Source organism: Danio rerio, chromosome 13 (genome assembly GCF_052040795.2).
Source record: "Danio rerio strain M-AB ecotype USA chromosome 13, GRCz13ab, whole genome shotgun sequence".
In the NCBI taxonomy this organism is placed as follows: Eukaryota; Metazoa; Chordata; class Actinopteri; order Cypriniformes; family Danionidae; genus Danio; species Danio rerio.
The window spans coordinates 51,050,806-51,069,924 of record NC_141033.1 but is presented as its reverse complement, the minus strand read 5'-3'; the positions used below and the strand labels follow the sequence as shown (position 1 = coordinate 51,069,924).

The 19,119-nt window shown below is 36.2% G+C and overlaps 1 protein-coding gene across 3 annotated transcripts in view; it reads left to right on the top strand.

The window, feature by feature from the left end:
• The first annotated feature begins 10,773 nt into the window (after window positions 1–10,773).
• Window positions 10,774–19,119, top strand: part of kcnk12 (potassium channel, subfamily K, member 12) — a 70,244-nt gene continuing 61,898 nt past the window's right edge. Inside the window, exons 1-4 of one of the 3 annotated variants that reach the window (XR_015506455.1) lie at window positions 10,774–11,778; window positions 12,049–12,123; window positions 12,997–15,295; window positions 16,701–18,762. Coding sequence is in view for 1 of the 3 variants with exons in the window: in XM_087279841.1 (XP_087135967.1) it covers window positions 13,082–13,421 (340 nt within the window). In the remaining 2 variants the exon portion in view is untranslated. Of the gene's footprint in view, window positions 11,779–12,048; window positions 12,124–12,996; window positions 15,296–16,700; window positions 18,763–19,119 lie in introns of those variants that run through there. The other 2 variants (XM_087279841.1, XM_087279842.1) reach the window with 2 other exon arrangements.

The following is a 19,119-nucleotide window of genomic DNA, read 5'->3' as shown; positions in this document are numbered from 1 at the left end:
TATCTCACTAATCGGAGATAAAAAGGTCCCAATTGAAAGTAAGAAAGTCAGAACTTTGAGAAATAAAACCATAACTGTGTGCAAGAAAGTTAGAATTTTTGAGAAATAAAGCTGCAATTGTGAGTTAGACAGTTATAAAGTCAGAATTCTCCCTTTATATCTCACTATTCTGTGATAAAAGTCACAATTGTGAGTTAGAAAGTCAGAATTCTAAGAAACAAAGCCGCAATTATTTAATTATAAATAAAGCCAGAATTCTCTATTTATATCTCACTAATCGGAGATAAAAAGGTCCCAATTGAAAGTAAGAAAGTCAGAACTTTGAGAAATAAAATCATAACTGTGTGCAAGAAAATCAGAACTTTGAGTAATAAAACTGCAATTGTGAGTTAAAGAGTTATAAAGTCAGAATTCTCTCTTTATATCTTGCTATTCTGAGTTAAAAAGTCACAATTGCGAGTAAGAAAGTCAGAATTTTGAGAAACAAAGTTGCAATTGTTGAGTTAGAAAGTTTGAATTTTCTCTTTATATCGAGCAATTCTCAAATAAATTCTTTGTGACTCACAATTGCGATTTTTATTTTTATTTTTTCCCTCAAAATTCTGACTTTCCAACTTGCAATCGTGACTTGTTAATCACATAATTGCGAGATATAAAGAGAGAATTTTGACTTTATATCTCACAGTTGCTAAATTTTCACAGAATTCTGACTTTTCTTTCTTAAAATTGCAAGTTTATTGCCCAAAATTCTGACTTTGACCTTTTTTATTTTTTATTCAGTGGTGAGAACAGGCTTCTATAGTTCTCAGATCATTTTAAGATTGCAGATCTCCTACACTGACCTGGTACTGATGTCGGCCGGTCAGTGGTCAGTTTAATTGGATCCTCAGAGACGGTCTTTCTCTCACACGCTTAGAAAATATTATAGATTTCTGTCAAACCTAGCAATTAAAACGCAGTCATAAGATAATAAGTTAGTTTCTTCACCCCGATGGATAATTTCGTAGGCGGTTTCCTGTTTTAAAGGAACTCTGCGCTCCACAGCTATCAGATATTGATCCCTGGAGGGAAGTAAATGGTTATCAACATATGTTTCAGTCAATATAATAGATTAATACTCTGATAACACGCTGTGGCATTTAAGTGAAATGTTTTACTGTGAAAATGACTAATTAATCCCTTAATGAGAGATGCTGTCAACAAAACCATGCAGAGTGATTCCCGACTGCTTCGCTGATGTACTAATTAGCAGGTTTTTTTATACTGAAGAAAAGCAATTACTTTTTATTTAACATATGGGACTTTTGGAGTCTTTAGGAGTGAATTCCTTCGCTTTTTTTCTGACTCTACATGATGTGAATTCTTGCTAGGTCCACATGTTGTTCTAACTAGTCTCCCAGAATGGATATTTTCATATTGAACAGTGTTGCAGATTTAGCTTGCTTTATGGTATGAATAAATGATGTGGTTGCTATTACAGGATTATAATTTTGCTGTTAGCTGACTTTATTTATGCAGCTGCTGTTGTTTTTTTGGGCACTGATATTTAAGAGTTATGATTTATTAATGATGATCTGACTATTTTTTTTGCTATGTTCTAACCTTATTAATAATAATAATTCCTTACATTTATGTAGCGCTTTTCTGGACACTCAAAGCGCTTTACACAATGGGGGAGATCTCCTTATCCAGCCCCAGTGTGCAGCATCCACCTGGATGACGCGACGGCAGCCATTTTGTGCCAGACCGCACACCACACACCAGCTGATTGGTGGAGAGGAGACCGAGATGAAGCCAATTGGAATATTGGAATGGTTAGGAGGCCATGATGGACAGAGGCCAGTGGGCAGATTTGGCTAGGATGCCGGGGTTAAACCCCTACTCTTTTTCTAAGGACATCCTGGGATTTTTAACGACCACAGAGAGTCAGGACCTCGGTTTAACGTCTCATCCGAAAGACGGCGCTCACTGAGCAGTATAGCGTCCCCGTCACTATACCGGGGCATTAGGACTCACACAGACCGCAGGTTAGGCTCCCCCTGCTGGACTTACTAACACCACTTCCGGCAGCAACCTAGCTTTCCCATGTGGTCTCCCATCCAGGTACTTACCGGGCGCAGCCCTGCTTGGCTTCAGTGGGCGACCATGTGAGAGTTGCAGAGAGCTAGCTGCCGGCTAGAGAGAACCCAGTGGTTCTCAAACTGTGGTACGTGTACCACTAGTGGTACCCGGACTTACTTCTAGTGATACGCGGAGGAATCACTAAGTAATTATAGAAAAAATTAATACAATTTTAATCATTTGATGCGTACGATAACGCGGATGTGATCAAAATTGGCTGTTCTCTTAAAGACTATGATCAAAGCACTGTGCTTAAAATGTTTACTTTAGTGCATCGAGTCATCATCAGCTGCTAAAAATCAATCCATATAAAGCTGAACTAGAGAAAGAGGTGCGTGGTGCTTGCAGAGCAGATACTAGAGCAGTGGTCCCCAACCCTTGGGCCACAGACTGGTACCGGTCTATAGATCAATTAGTACCGAACAATCATTTATTTTGGAATAAATAAATAAATAAATATATATATATAATTTTTTTTTTTGTGAATACTGTAAATATTGCAATATATTTTTATGATTTAATATTACTGTATTAGTAAAATTTTTGTCAGAAAGACTTGTCTTGTCATGGACCAATCTTTTCACCAATGAGGTGAATCACAACATTACACTTTTATTTTGAAGCAAAATAGCTTATGAAAATAAAACAAAGACACAAGACTTTGAGCTTTTCTGCCTTTAGAAAAAAGAAAATCTGTTTTTAATAGTTGAATTTTTTCATGTATATTTGCTCTTTTTAATTATGTATGAGACCCTGATTGTTGCTCTGACAACTTATGAAGTCAAAACATTTAATTCTGCAGTTTAACAACATTATTTTTATTGACATTTGCAGTGGTTTGAACCATTTAAAAAAAAAAAGAGATTTCTTTTAATGAATCAGCTCTTAAACCAATTATGTATCATAATTTACATGACCAGGCCAGATATTGTTTCCAAGCACAAAGCACAGCAGTCACAAACTATAGCAAACTGTTAATTAATGCACATTTACAGGGCTGTTAATTTAACACTGTTAATTTGTTATGTTTTCTCAGAGATGGAAGGGCATCCGCTGCATAAAAACTTGCTGGATAAGTTGGCGGTTCATTCCGCTGTGGCGACCCTGGATTAATAAAGGGACTAAGCTGACAAGAAAAATGAATTAATTTGTCATGTTTGTTGTATTATTTAAAGATAAAAAGATAAAATTTTTAAAATGAAGAACAAAAACTGAAAGGAATTTGCACTAATGTATTATTTGTCAACCTGTGAAACTCTCATTGGATCTTTAAAACACTAATGTGGTGAAAATATATATGAAATTGTGAGCTAAAGCACAAAATGGTGAAACATATCAACTGTTATTGTTAATTCTGTTAGAGATTTCGTAATTTAACAATAGTATAAACCACAATTAGTAACAAAATCAAATGTTCCCTGTCACATTTAAGCACTTATTTTACCTATGTATTTATATTTGCTGATAAAGTCTAAACAACATTGCATGCAATAAATATAATATGGAAAATTAATTCCTAATATGCCAGCACGGTTGCCTCACAGCAAGAAGGCAACTCTGTGGAGTTTGCATGTTCTCCCTGTGTTGGCGTGGGTTTCCTTTGGGTGCTCCGGTTTCCCCCACAGTCCAAACACATGCGGTGTAGGTGAATTGGGTAAACAAAAACTTGGCTGGTGTGTGTGTGTGTGTGTGTGTGTGTGTGTGTGTGTGTGTGTGTGTGTGTGTGTGTGTGTGTGTGTGTGTGTGTGTGTGTGTGTGTGTGTGTGTGTGTGTGTGTGTGTGAACGAGAATGTATAGGTCTTTCCCAGTGCTGGGTTGCAGCTGGAAGGGCATCGGCTGTATAAAACATATGCCATAATAGTTGGCGATTCATTCCGCTGTGGCGACCTCTGATAAATAAGGGACTAAGCCGAAGGAAAATGAATAATTCCCAATATAAAAGGTTGAGCTAAAGTAAAATTAAGCATTTAAGGCAATGTCGTTTTTCAATAGTTTCATTTTTAGAAGTTGCAGTAATGCAAACTGATGATCGTGCTTAGAGCTTACAGTATGACTGTCTGAAATCATAACTTTTATTTAAAGATTAAATGATGTGTTTTGCTTCCCAAACCTGACTTTAGCACTCTTTAACAAACACTAAATGCTTCATTAATGCACAATTGACCGTCAGATAAATGTGCAGTGTGTGTGTGTGCTGATGATAAGTGAACATGCTGTACTGTACCTGCATCTGTGTGTGTGTGTCTCAGAGCTGACTCTGCCGCCCGCTCTTCACAGAATGACACTGAATCAATAGACTTCCCCAATGCTCTCCACAGATCTAACAGCCCCTCCAGAGACGCACTGTCATTTAATCGCGCTGGTAATTATAAACAGCAACTTTCAGGGTGAATCCTGACAACTTAGTGATAGATGCAACCATATGTTCTGCGCTGCCCAAACAGCGTCAATAGAGGAGAGAGAGAGAGATTTATTAGCTAGACTCATCTTTTTTTCATCAGCATTTCTTTCTTGTTGTTCAGAGCCAAGTCAAAATATATTAGCATGATGTGATTGGAGCATGCAACAACCAAATGTGACCCTGGACAACGAAATCAGTAATAGTCAATAGCCAAAAATACCTTGTTTAAGGAAAAAATGCTAGAATTTTTCGCAATTTATTAGAATATGACATGAAGATCATATTAGCCAATTTGCTACTGTAAATATTTAGAAACAAATTGATTAGTTATATGCATTGTAACTTAATTTGGACATCTTTTTGAAGGGCTCATATTTTACCCCGTTTTCAAGATTTAAGATGCAGTGCTTCTGGAAATTATTCATAGCGCTTCACTTTTTCCACATTATTTTTATGTTACAGCCTTGTTCCAAAATGGATTTGAAATTGTTGCAAATTTATTAAAATTTAAATACCTGAAAAGTCACATGTACATCAGTATTCACAGCCTTTGCTCAATACTTTGTTGATGCACCTTTGTCAGCGATTACAGCCTCAAGTCTTATTAAATATGATGCCACAAGCTTGGCACACCTGTCTTTGGGAATTTTTGCCCATTCCTCTTTGCAGTACCTCTCAAGCTCTATCAGGTTGGATGGGAAGCTTCGGTGTACAGGCATTTTCAGATCTCTCCAGAGATGTTCAATAGGATTTAGGTCTGGGCTCTGGCTGGGACACTCAAGGACATTCACAGAGTTGTTGTGAAGACATTCCATTGATATTTTAGTGGTGTGCTTTAGGTAATTTTCCTGCTGGAAGATGAACCGTCGCCTTTGTCTGGTAAAGAGCACTGTGAAGCAGGTCTTCATTCAGGATGTCTCTGTACATTGCTGCGTTCATCTTTCCCTCTATCCTGACTAGTCTTCCAGTTCCTGCTGCTGAAACACATCCCCACAGCATGATGCTGCCACCACCATGCTTCACTATAGGGATGGTATTAGCCTGGTGATGAGCGGTGCCTGCTTTTCTCCAAACGTAACGCCTGGCATTCACTCCAAAGAGTTCAATTTTAGTCTCATGAGACCCGAGAATTTAGTTTCTTATGGTCTGAGAGTCCTTCAGATGCCTTTTGGCAAATTCCAGGAGGGAGTGTCTTCCGTCTGGTCACTTCACCATACAGGCCTGATTGGTGGATTGCTGCACAGATGGTTGTCCTTCTGTAAGGTTCTCCTCTCTCCACAGAAGAACGCTGGAGCTTAGACAGAGTGACCATTGGGTTATTGATCACTCAGCTTAGATGGCCGGCCAGCTCTAGGAAGAGTCCTGGTGGTTCCAAACATCTTCCGCTTACAGATGATGGAGGCCGCTGTGCTCATTGGAACTTTGAGAGCAGCAGAAATGTTTCTGTAACCTTCCCCAGCCTTGTGCCTGATGACAATCCTGTCTCGAAGGTCTACAGACAATTTCTTTGTCTTCCTTCCTTTGTGCTTTGACATGCACCGTCAACCCTGGGACCTTACATAGACAGGTGTATGCCTTTCCAAATCATGTGCAATCAGCTGAATTGACCACAGGTGAACTCTAATGAAGCTGCTGAAACATCTCAAGAATGATCAGTGGAAACAGAATGTACTTGAGCTCAGTTTAGAGCTCCACGCCAAAGGCTGTGAATACTGATATATATACTGTGATATACTGTGAATACATGTGATTTTCAGCTTTTTTTACTTTAAATAAATTTGCAAAAATTTCAAAAACTTTTTTCACATTGTCATTATGGGGGATTGTGTGTAGAATGTTGAGGAAATCAATTAATTTAATCCATTTTGGAATAAGGCTGTAACATATAAACAAATGTGAAAAAAGTGAAGCGCTATGAATACTTTCCGGATGCACTAAAATGTGTGCTTTTATACAGAAAAAACAGAAGCCTTGTTAATCCACACCACGATCATCATCAACACAGTCATTGTGGTGTGTTTCAAGGCAGAGGATGATTGATTTTGCCATGGTGGGGGTTGATAGTTCAGGAAATTGGTCTTTTGTTGAATAACGATACTCCAACATGAGTGAATACTGCATTTGGCACATAAAAAAAGTAAATTGGTTTGAGAACTAATCAATAAAAATGTCATTTCCAGGCAGTTTGATTAAAGGACAGCTGCATAGTTCCTGTCCCTGATCTCCCCCAAATAAGTTAAGATGGTATGCTCCGTCCACAGTCACAGAGGAATGCTGGAGGGGTTGCGGGAATGTGGGTAATCACGCACATATATTTTGGGAATGTCTGAAGATGCTTGCATTTTGGCAAGGGGTACAGAGAATGAAAATTATGCAGATAGATCTACCTTTGACTCCCCTGTTTTTCTTGCTTGAAGGGATACCCCAGGATATATAATAAAAACCAGAGATATTTACTACATACTTTTACTAAGTGCAGGAAAGAGCATAACAACAATAAATTGGAAGAAGCCACACCCTCCAACAATAGTACAGTGGATAAAAAAAACTGAATGTATATTTAGAATGGAGTATATGACTGCTCAACCTCAACTAAAACAGGATATTTTTAAACAAAGATGGGCACCTGTTACGTTGTATCTGAATCGGACATAGTATTTCTAGCTCCCTTGAAACTGAAAATATTATATGTTTTTTTTTTGTATTTTATTTTTATTTACATCTGTGGCTACTGTCGTTTTATTTTTTCTTTTAATAATTGCTGCTGTCACTGAATGTTCTGTTCTGTAAAATGCTTAAATGTATAAAAATAAAGTAAAAAAAAAAAAGATGGTATGCTTCAATATTCGATTTAGCAATTAGGAACATTTCTGTGGAATGTCTTAAAGGGACAGGTCACTTGAAAATGATCATTTCCTCATTATTTAACTACACAAAAGTGGTTTTCTTATGAATTTATTTCTTCAGTTGATGACAAAATAAGATAATCTGAAGAATGTTGGGGAAAAAGAAGCCACAAAGAAACTCAAACATGTTTAGGACCAATGGAGGACGAGGAGATTATTACAGAATTGTTATTTTGGGGAGGTGACACGATGGCTCAGGTGTTAGCATTGTCACCTCACAGCAAGAAGGTTACTGGTTCAAGTCCCGGCTGGATTAGTTGACGTTTCTGTGTGGAGTTTGCATGTTCTCTCCATGTTGGCATGAGTTTCCTCCGGGTGCTCCGGTTTCCCCCACAGTCCAAAGACATGTGGTATAGGTGAATAAATCAGTGTGTGTGAATGAGTGTGTATGGATGTTTCCTAGTTATGGGTTGCAGCTGGAAAGGCATCAGCTGTGTAAAACATATTCTGAATAAGTTGGTGGTTCATTCCACTGTGGCGACCCCAGATTAATAAAGAGACTAAGCCATAGATCTCAAACTGGATACCTGAAGGGCCGCAGCTCTGCACAGTTTTGCTCCAACCCTAATTAAACACAGCTGATCCAACTAATCAGCAGGTGTGAGTTGAAAGTGGTTTAAGTTAAACCATGCAGAGCTGCGGCCCTCCAGGAATTGATTTTGAGACCTTTAAATTGTAATCTTAAGTTTAATTGTAATGGAACTATCTTATATTAAACTCTCCTGTGTATCCTGAGTTAAATATTGTGTTCCTGTTACCTGCTTTGATTAATGCTGTGATTTAATTTCATGTGATCAAAAGGCCTTCTGTTTGAGTAGTAACGCTTTGAATTGGACTCTAGAGAAGAAGGGAAGATCAGTCTGGGTAAGCTGATGAATGAAGTATCATGTCCTCCCTACAGCAAAATGGGTTTAAGTGTTTTTGTCAAGGGCACGGATCTGTAATCTCAATCACTCTCTTGTTCCAGGGCAAATCTTTCTTACAAGTGAATTTTCAACCTTTGTTTATTACTACTACTGCATATGTATGTAGGAATGTATTATCCAAAATATGCAATGCTATCATTATCCATTCATTATGCAGATGTTTATATATTTATATGCAATAACATACATGGCATCCAATGTACTCTGGCTTTATTCATAGCTCTAAAGTACATTCCTTCTTATATGCAGTGGTGTAAAGTAACTAATTACAATTACAAATTACTGTAACTGATTAGTTTTTCTTAGCAATTGTAATTAACTAAGTAGTTTTATAAATATGTACTTACACTTTTCCTTGAGTACATTTTAGTGCAGTATTAGTACTTTTACTCCACTGCTTTCCTTCAACCTGCAGTCGCTGCTTAATTATTTCTTGTCTATGAGGATTAGAAAAATCAGTCCTGTGATTCCTGTCCCATCATATCCCACATCTAAGGTAAATCCCCTTAAAATGAACTACCTCAAAACATGGGCGTTTTTATAATCGCAGCAAACTGTGTGGAAGCATTAAAAGTTTACAAGAAGATTTCCAAAATCTTTACACACATTGACCCAGAGCCTGTTTAGATGCATGTCTATGATGAGAAGATGACAGATGTTTACTGTATGATGATTAGGGCCAGACAGAATCTGCAGACATTCTTTGCTATTTCTGCAGAGAATTTGGTAAAAAAAAATGTTTTTTGAACTTTTGTTTATTGTTTTCAATGCCAATTTAAATCCAATTAGATCCTCATATTTGGCAAACAAACAAACCAAGTCTCTCATATAATATATCTAAAAAGACAGGAAATATTACTCTACAAACTGTATTGTAAATAAATCAAATGAAAATCTTCAATTTTACTATTATTATATCACAATAATATTAGTGAAATTGATTTAAAAACTGAATAGATATAAATGTACACACAATTACACAAGTAAATACATAGAATCAATGATAAGCTAAAAATCTGCAGATTTCTGCGTGCGCAGATTTCGTGTGGGCCTAATGATGACGGAAATATACCCAGCAGACACAAGACGTCAACATGACGTCAGATTGACGCTGTCCCCTAATGACGTGGGGACGTTGCATTTTGTTTGAAAATGAAAATCAGGTTTACATCAGAACCCAACGTCAGGCCCTTGTCAGTGTCCAACGTCTAACCTAAAATCAATTAAATATCGACGTTTAATGATGTCATAGCTTGATGTTGTGTGGAGGTTACCACTGACGTCTATTAGACGTTGGATTTTGGTTGCCATACTTAACAAATAAATGTCAGTATTTGACATCAATATGACGTTTGTTTAAGATGTTAGCTCGACGTTGGACTTTCTAACAACCTAAAATCAACCAAATAACAACGTCATTTATTGTCGTTATTGGACATCAATATAACATTGTCTTTAGACACTGGCTAGACTTGAATTTTGAATGTCAGAACCTAACTCCAACCTAATATTAGCATCTTGTGACATTGTGTGCCTGCAAGGCCATAACTAAATGCACCACAGAATGTTGTGTTTACACACATGCACAAATGACATGTAATGCATCAGCTTTTGACAGCATAATACTCACCACTTATTACTCTTGGGTACTTTTGAAAGCTCTACTTTTTACTCATACTTAATATTTAAAACAGATACTTTTACTCTACTTGCACTTCATTTTTAGTGAAGTAATGATACTTTTACTTGAGTATGATTTTTCAGTACTTGTTCCACCACTGCTAATATTAATACTCAAACTTTTACCGCAAGATGGGACGCAGTATTATTTGACATTAGTGACATCAAATCTCTTTAAATTCTAGACATGAGCTAGAAAATGCTAAATCATGCATATGTTGCAGAGGGGAATATATTCAATGCATAACCATTTAAATGACATTTGTAAGCACTCAAGTCAATTAGACTCCTTAGTTTTTAGATTTAAATGTTATTAGTCTATTTTTGCATGCAGCTGAAGTTATTACAGACAGAAATGAGAGTTTTAAACAGTAAAAAAAGAGCAGCGTTTGCATTTGGCGTTCTGCTGAACGCTTTATTGTGTGTTTCACAGAAAGAAAGGTGAATATAAGGGGCCGTAATGATAATTTCCCACCATTCCATTAAGTAGATGATGTTCATTTGGATTAATCAGTAGCCTACTTGGTTAGAGCAGTAAAACTGTAATGCAGAAGTATGACCTGACATTTCAGAGATCTCATTTTTGTCGAATGGCACTCTGGATTTTAAACATGCCAGTCACTGGATTCAAACTCATCTATTACTGAGTCAGGAGGAGGACACACACTTGGCAATAGAGATGCTGTCCAGAGGTAATTATGCCATCGATTAATTGTCAGTAAAAACAGACCCTCCTCTTACAGTTGCGGCGGCGCGCTCGAGCAATGCGCGCACCCTACGTTCGGGAGTTGTAGAAGCGCGTGCCGCATCGTTTCCTCGTGATTTGTGGGAGTCTGTGAGGGGCGCGAAATGGACTCACCAAGGGATGGAAGCAACATTTACCATTATCTCGTTTTTATCGATAAATTTCATCTCATCGCTGAGGTTTTTACAGCTCCAGTACGACCTCGAGAGCTGTTTGTGGAAAAAGAGCGGGAAAAAAGTATCCCGCGCTCATTTCAGTTCAACGCCTTTTACCTAAAAAACAAAGATTTCGACGATAAACAAGAGGTGGAAGGAAGAAAATACGTATTTGTAGTTTGAATTCGAGCATTAGGACGGGATGAAGGGCGTATATTAAAAAACACGAGAAGTAGAAATATTGTAAAATAACACATAGGCTATATTCAGTATTGAAAAGTACGAACTGGGAAGTAAACATTTCTGTCAAAGGGGCGGAAATGTGTTTTTAATTTTATAAATGATATATTTTTATTTTAAATTTAACTTGTAAAACAATAAAACAACATACATAATACACGAATACGATTATAGTACTCTAGTGCGCGCGGATTGGATCTGAAACAGATCAGTCTCATTAGGACTGCGGGCATCAAACATCCCACAGCGGACATACTGGAGATCCGCCTCACTAAAAGTGCAGAAAATCTCCATTATTTAGCCCATGCATGTCTTTTATTAGCCTTTACCTCGCTATATCTTTCAACGAAGCGTGAATTGGTGTGATTCACGGGACGAGAGATTTGGCGCAGAGACCCAAAGGATGAGCTGGATGATGCTTCAACCGCAACATGGAAAAGCAGGAGGACACGCTGCTGCTGCATCCCTGCAATAAAACACAACCAGCAGACTTGGAAATTCACAGCCTGGGGATTTTAGCCTGGAACTTGGTGGATTTATGTTGATGGACAATCCATGGGACGCAGACGGAGATGGATAGAGAACTACTTTATTGAACACGAAGGTAAGTCCAGATATTTAACAAACTAAATCTGTAACGAGGATCCACAAGTGGTGTTTTTTCTTCACAGCTTTTTTTTTTAAAGGGAATGTACCTAAAACAGTCCACTGAAGCATTTGGACAAGTTTTTTTTTTCGAATGCAACAGTATTTATAAGTGGAAAAGCATAACTGATGTCAATTTAGTCATGCAAATTAGAAAAGAGTAAATTAATTTCTTCTCTTTTCCGAAACTTACTTTTTTATGCAAATGATCACCTATGCAATATCCTAGAACATCGAAGTGCCCTAAAGCAGCTGCTCTAGAAGACCATTGTCTTTGAAAACAAGAAATGGATCAATTAAGCTGGTAAGTGTCTTTAAAGCAAGTCTCATATCTAAAACTAATTAGGCATGTTTGATGCACCTATCTCTATGCATTACCCTAACGCTCTGGATAGTCTTCGAGCACTAGCTAGGTTTCTTGTCTTAAAAACCGACAGATGGATCCATTAAGCTGGTTAGTTTCTTTAAAGCAAGTTATTCTTATATCTAAAACTTATCAAACGTGTTTGATGCATCTTTTCCCATGCATTATCGTAATTATCGTGCATTGTCCATAAGCAGAAGCAGCAGCTATAGAGTTCCTTGTCTAAAAAAAAACAAACAAAACGAAAAATAAACAATTAAGATTAAGGTTAATAGGTTACTGTCTTTACTGGTGTGTTTGATGCATGTTTTGCCATGCATTATCTTAGGGGTTTTGATTGTCATCGAGCACCAGCAGCAGCTCGATGACCCTTGTCTTTAAAAGAAAAAAAAACCCGGAAAAAAAGCCACACGATAAATTAAGCTGACTAGTGTATTCAAATCAAGCCATTCCTATATCAAAAACTCATCAGGCGTGTTTAATGCATGTTTTTAAAAGGTTTTGTATTGTCCTCAAGCAAGAGCAGCAGCTCTTGTCTTTAAGAAAAAATGCGGAAAATTCATCAATTAAGCTATTTAATGTATTTAAAGCAAGTCTTTCTCCTATCTAAAACTTATCAGGCGTGTTTGATGCATCTTTCTCCATGCATTATCTTAAGGTTTTGCATTGTCCACAAGCACCAGCAGCTCTACGTATATAATCCTCGTCTTAAAACTATACATTTAGCTGATTAGTCCCTTAAAAGCAAGTCTTTCTCATATCCAAAACTTATCAGGAGTGTTTAATGTATCTTTCTCCATGCTTTGTCTTAAGGTTTTGGATTGTGCAGCAGCAGCTCTAGAGGATCCATGTCATTGCATTGGTCGCTGTCCACTGCGCCGGTGGTGCTGAAATCTGGATGATGCCGGCGCAGAGACTGCAGGGCTGCCGCTCCCTTCACATCAACGAAGACAATGGACGCTTTCTGCTGCTCGCCCTGCTCATCATCGTGTACCTGCTGTGCGGCGCTGCGGTGTTTTCCGCCATCGAGAGGCCGTCCGAGCTGCGGGCGCACGGGCGCTGGAACCGGACCCTCCTCAACTTTAGCGACGCGTTCAATATCAGTTTGCAGGATCTGAGCTCCTTCCTGAAAGAGTACGAGGCTGCGATTGCTGCTGGAGTTCGGGTCGATGCTCTTCGACCCAGATGGGATTTTACTGGGGCGTTTTACTTTGTTGGAACAGTGGTGTCCACTATTGGTAAGTTAACAAACGCTTGATATTCTTGTGTGGGAATAAATATTCGTTATATTTATTTTTTGGGGGTACTATAGAACTGCTTTAGTGAGGAATAGTTTGAGTGAGTTTTAAGGGTCACGGTTTACAGTAATGATTCATTAGTTAATGTATGCCTAACATGAACTAATAATGAACAATACTTGTATTATAGTTTGGCTTTTAGCAATGCATTGGTAAAATTTAAAGTTAACATTAGTTGTGAGTTAACAATGGCTGACTTTATTGTCCTTATCTAACATTGACAAAGATTAATACTGTAATAAACGTATTGTTAATTCTTTGCTAGTGTTTTCACTGTAAATACACCAACAATCTAAAGTTGTTACCATAGTTAATGCACTCTGAGTTAACAATAAATGACTTTATTTTCATTAAGGTTAACAGACTAATAGGTACTTTAATATGCATTGTTTATTGTTTGTTCATGTTAGTAAACACGTTAACTAACATTACCTAATACAAACTTATCGTAAAGTGTTTAAAGGCACTTAAAAATCGTACATTTTGCCATCTCAAATTTAATTGGTGCTGCTTGGTTGTCATGAGTTGTCTTGATTTGATCAGATTTGAATATGCACATATAAGAGCTGTTTACTGGGGCGTTTTACTTTGTTTGAACAGTGGTGTCCACTATTGGTAAGTTAACAAAGGCCGGATATTCTTATGTGGGAATAAGTATTCGTTATATTTATTTTTTGGGGGCTACTATAGAACTGCTTCAGTGAGGAATAGTTCACTCAAAGTCAATTTCAATGAATTTTAAGGGTCACGGTTTACAGTAATGGTTCAGTAGTTAATATATACCTAACATGAACTAATAATGAACAATACTTGTATTATAGTTTGGCATTTAGTAATGCATTGTTAAAATCTAAAGTTGTACTTGTTAACATTAGTTGTGAGCTAACTCATTTTATTTTCCTTATCTAACGTAAACAAAGATTAATACTGTAATAAATGTATTGTTAATTCTTTGCTAGTGTTATTACTGTAAATACACCAACAATCTAAAGTTGTTACCATAGTTAATGCACTGTGAGTTAACATTAAATGACTTTATTTTCATTATCTAAGGTTAACAAAGACTAATAGATACTGTGATATGTATTGGTCATTGTTTGTTCAAGTTAGTAGACATATAACTGACATAACCTAATACAAACTTATCGGAAAGTGTTGAAAGGCGCTTGAAAATCGTACATTTTGACATCTCAAATTTAATTGGTGCTGCTTGGTTGTCATGAGTTGTCTTGATTTGATCAGATTTGAATATGCACATATAAGAGCTGTTTACTGGGGCGTTTTACTTTGTTTGAACAGTGGTGTCCACTATTGGTAAGTTAACAAAGGCCGGATATTCTTATGTGGGAATAAGTATTCGTTATATTTATTTTTTGGGGGCTACTATAGAACTGCTTCAGTGAGGAATAGTTCACTCAAAGTCAATTTCAATGAATTTTAAGGGTCACGGTTTACAGTAATGGTTCAGTAGTTAATGTATACCTAACATGAACTAATAATGAACAATACTTGTATTATAGTTTGGCATTTAGCAATGCATTGTTAAAATCTAAAGTTGTACTTGTTAACATCAGTTGCGAGTTAACAATGGCTCACTTTATTTTCCTTATCTAACGTTAACAAAGATTAATACTGTAATAAACGTATTGTTAATTGTTTGCTAGTGTTATTACTGTAAATACACCAACAATCTAAAGTTGTTACCATAGTTAATGCACTGTGAGTTAACATTAAATGACTTTATTTTCATTATCTAAGGTTAACAAAGACTAATAGATACTGTGATATGTATTGGTCATTGTTTGTTCAAGTTAGTAGACATATAACTGACATAACCTAATACAAACTTATCGGAAAGTGTTGAAAGGCGCTTGAAAATCGTTCATTTTGCCATCTCAAATTTAATTGGTGCTGCTTGGTTGTCATGAGTTGTCTTGATTTGATCAGATTTGAATATGCACATATAAGAGCTGTTTACTGGGGCGTTTTACTTTGTTGGAACAGTGGTGTCCACTATTGGTAAGTTAACAAAGGCCGGATATTCTTATGTGGGAATAAGTATTCGTTATATTTATTTTTTGGGGGCTACTATAGAACTGCTTCAGTGAGGAATAGTTCACTCAAAGTCAATTTCAATGAATTTTAAGGGTCACGGTTTACAGTAATGGTTCAGTAGTTAATGTATACCTAACATGAACTAATAATGAACAATACTTGTATTATAGTTTGGCAGTAAGTAATGCATTGTTAAAATCTAAAGTTGTACTTGTTAACATTAGTTGTGAGCTAACTCATTTTATTTTCCTTATCTAACGTAAACAAAGATTAATACTGTAATAAATGTATTGTTAATTCTTTGCTAGTGTTATTACTGTAAATACACCAACAATCTAAAGTTGTTACCATAGTTAATGCACTGTGAGTTAACATTAAATGACTTTATTTTCATTATCTAAGGTTAACAAAGACTAATAGATACTGTGATATGTATTGGTCATTGTTTGTTCAAGTTAGTAGACATATAACTGACATAACCTAATACAAACTTATCGGAAAGTGTTGAAAGGCGCTTGAAAATCGTACATTTTGACATCTCAAATTTAATTGGTGCTGCTTGGTTGTCATGAGTTGTCTTGATTTGATCAGATTTGAATATGCACATATAAGAGCTGTTTACTGGGGCGTTTTACTTTGTTTGAACAGTGGTGTCCACTATTGGTAAGTTAACAAAGGCCGGATATTCTTATGTGGGAATAAGTATTCGTTATATTTATTTTTTGGGGGCTACTATAGAACTGCTTCAGTGAGGAATAGTTCACTCAAAGTCAATTTCAATGAATTTTAAGGGTCACGGTTTACAGTAATGGTTCAGTAGTTAATGTATACCTAACATGAACTAATAATGAACAATACTTGTATTATAGTTTGGCATTTAGTAATGCATTGTTAAAATCTAAAGTTGTACTTGTTAACATCAGTTGCGAGTTAACAATGGCTCACTTTATTTTCCTTATCTAACGTGAACAAAGATTAATACTGTAGTAAATGTATTGTTAATTGTTTGCTAGTGTTATTACTGTAAATACACCAACAATCTAAAGTTGTTACCATAGTTAATGCACTGTGAGTTAACATTAAATGACTTTATTTTCATTATCTAAGGTTAACAAAGACTAATAGATACTGTGATATGTATTGGTCATTATTTGTTCAAGTTAGTAAACATGTTAACTAACATTACCTAATACAAACTTATCGTGAAGTGTTAAAAGGCACTTGAAAATCGTACATTTTGACATCTCAAATTTAATTGGTGCTGCTTGGTTGTCATGAGTTGTCTTGAGTGATAAGATTTGATTATGCACATATGCAAGAGCTGTTTACTATAGTAAACTGTTGTTTTTATCTCATACCTGGTTTGCACAACTTGAATGTGTACTACTTTTGTTTTTACTTTGGAGCACAGCAGTATAAATCACTGTCTGCTCTCATTGTGTGGAAAGAGATATAATATTTTCCTGTTTTTTTTGTTGTACAGAGGAAAGTAAGTCATACTCTCTAAAAAACAAAAACCCATTGGATTATTTCAACCCAGTTTGGGTAATAATATGTGAAGCAAACCAAATGCAGAGTGAACTTATTGAAATTTCCATCCCAAATTTAACCCACTGATTAGGTTTGTCCATATTTTACCCAAATGCTGCTTGACTAAAACCTGCCATGAGTTGTCTTGATTGATCAGATTTGAATATGCACATATGCAAGAGCTGTTTACTATAGTAAACCATTGTTTTCATCTCATAACTGGTTGAAAGCTATTGCACAACTTAAGTGTGGACTACTTTTGTTTTTACTTCAGAGCACAGCAGTATAAATCACTGTCTGCTCTCATTGTATGGAAAGAGATATGAGATTTTCCAGTTGTTTTTTCCAGTTGAAAAGTAAGTCTTACATTCTTAAAAAAACCTCATTGGGTTATTTCAACCCAGTCTGGGTAATAATTACAGTTGTGGCAAGATCTTGTATGACAAGATCTCGCCAGATTAAATCACGACGCAATTTTTCATCGAGGTGAAAAGTTGTCTCATGAGGTGTGATGTTATGATGGAGAGTGAGGGTGAAATTAGCATTGACGATCGGAGGCAGGATTGCATTTTAACTGCAAATCAAGTACTTTCCACACACCTGGCAACCCAGGCTGGCCTCAGAGTTGCACATGTCGCTTGGTTGGGCGTGCAGGTGTGACGTAACCGCTTTCAGTTCAGAAGCTGCTGCGTCCAACAGAGTCTACAACTGCAGCCACACACATTATGGTTATCAACAATGTGATGGGATAGCACTTTAGATATGCTTAAAGTCATAATCGTCGTTATGGAATTAAGACATGTGGAGTATTTCTATTTCAGTCGCATTATTGAAGTGCAGTACACTGAAAAAAATAATTCAAAGATGATTCCTTAGATTTACTACAAAGTTTTAAAGTTAAGGGCTTGTAAACAATTTATTTGGTCTGAATTTAAACAAACAAATTAAGTTTAACAATACAAGATTTAATTTGTTTGTTTAAATTTAACACAAATAAATTGTTTGCAACATTTTGTAGACAGCATTTTTTTCAGTGTACAGACATAAAGACCTGAATCAAACTATTAACATCTTGAAGGACTTTTAGCTGCGACAGGATAAGACATACACACACGGCTGTTTGACACTATTCTATTATTCTCCGCACCTTCCGAGTCCGGTCAGTCGTCACATCATAATCACTGAAAACACGTTTATGCTGTCAGGGAAAAGCAGAATTATTATTTTTTCATTCAGTTCAATTCAATTCAATTCAGCTTTATTTGTATAGCGCTTTTACAATGTAGATTGTGTCGAAGCAGCTTCACATAAATGGTCATAGTAACTGGATCAGTGTAGTTCAGTTTTTAGTGTTTAAGTTCAGTTCAGTTTAGCTCAGTTCAGTGTGCTTTAAAATCATTACTGAGAGTTCAAACACTGAAGAGCAAATTCATCGATGCGTAGCTCTACCAATCCTGAACCATGCGAGCCAGTGGCGACAGCGGAGAGGGAAAAAAACTTCACCTGATAGAAGAGTGAAGAAAAAAAACCTTGAGAGAACCAAACTCAGTTGGGCACGACCATTTTAGTTTCTCAGCTGGCCAAAAGTCAGCATGCGATATCAAATTATATTACGAATTGCATCCAGTCAGTAGCATATATAGCTAAATATTTAGCAGTGTTTGCATGTTCTTTAAGGCATAGAATTAATTAAAATAGAAAAAAAATATATAGATTTTTTTTTAAAAAAGCAGCTAAATTGTTTTGTAGTTTTTGATTTATTTATTTCCTTTTGTAATGGAATAAAAATCTATTTTCCATTCAAATATTAGCAAATATTCTGCTAATATTTAAAATTACATATAAAATGACTATTTTCCATTCACATAGGCTATTAAAAATATTTGTGCTTTCCATGTGCTTTACTGCATAGAATTCATTAAAATAGAAGTAAAATAACATTCATTACAAATTTTATTGAAAAAATTGCACCTAATAGTTTTGCAATTTTGTATTTTTTTAGTTGAATAAAATATTAATTTCTATTCATATATTTCATATTTGAAGGTTTCCT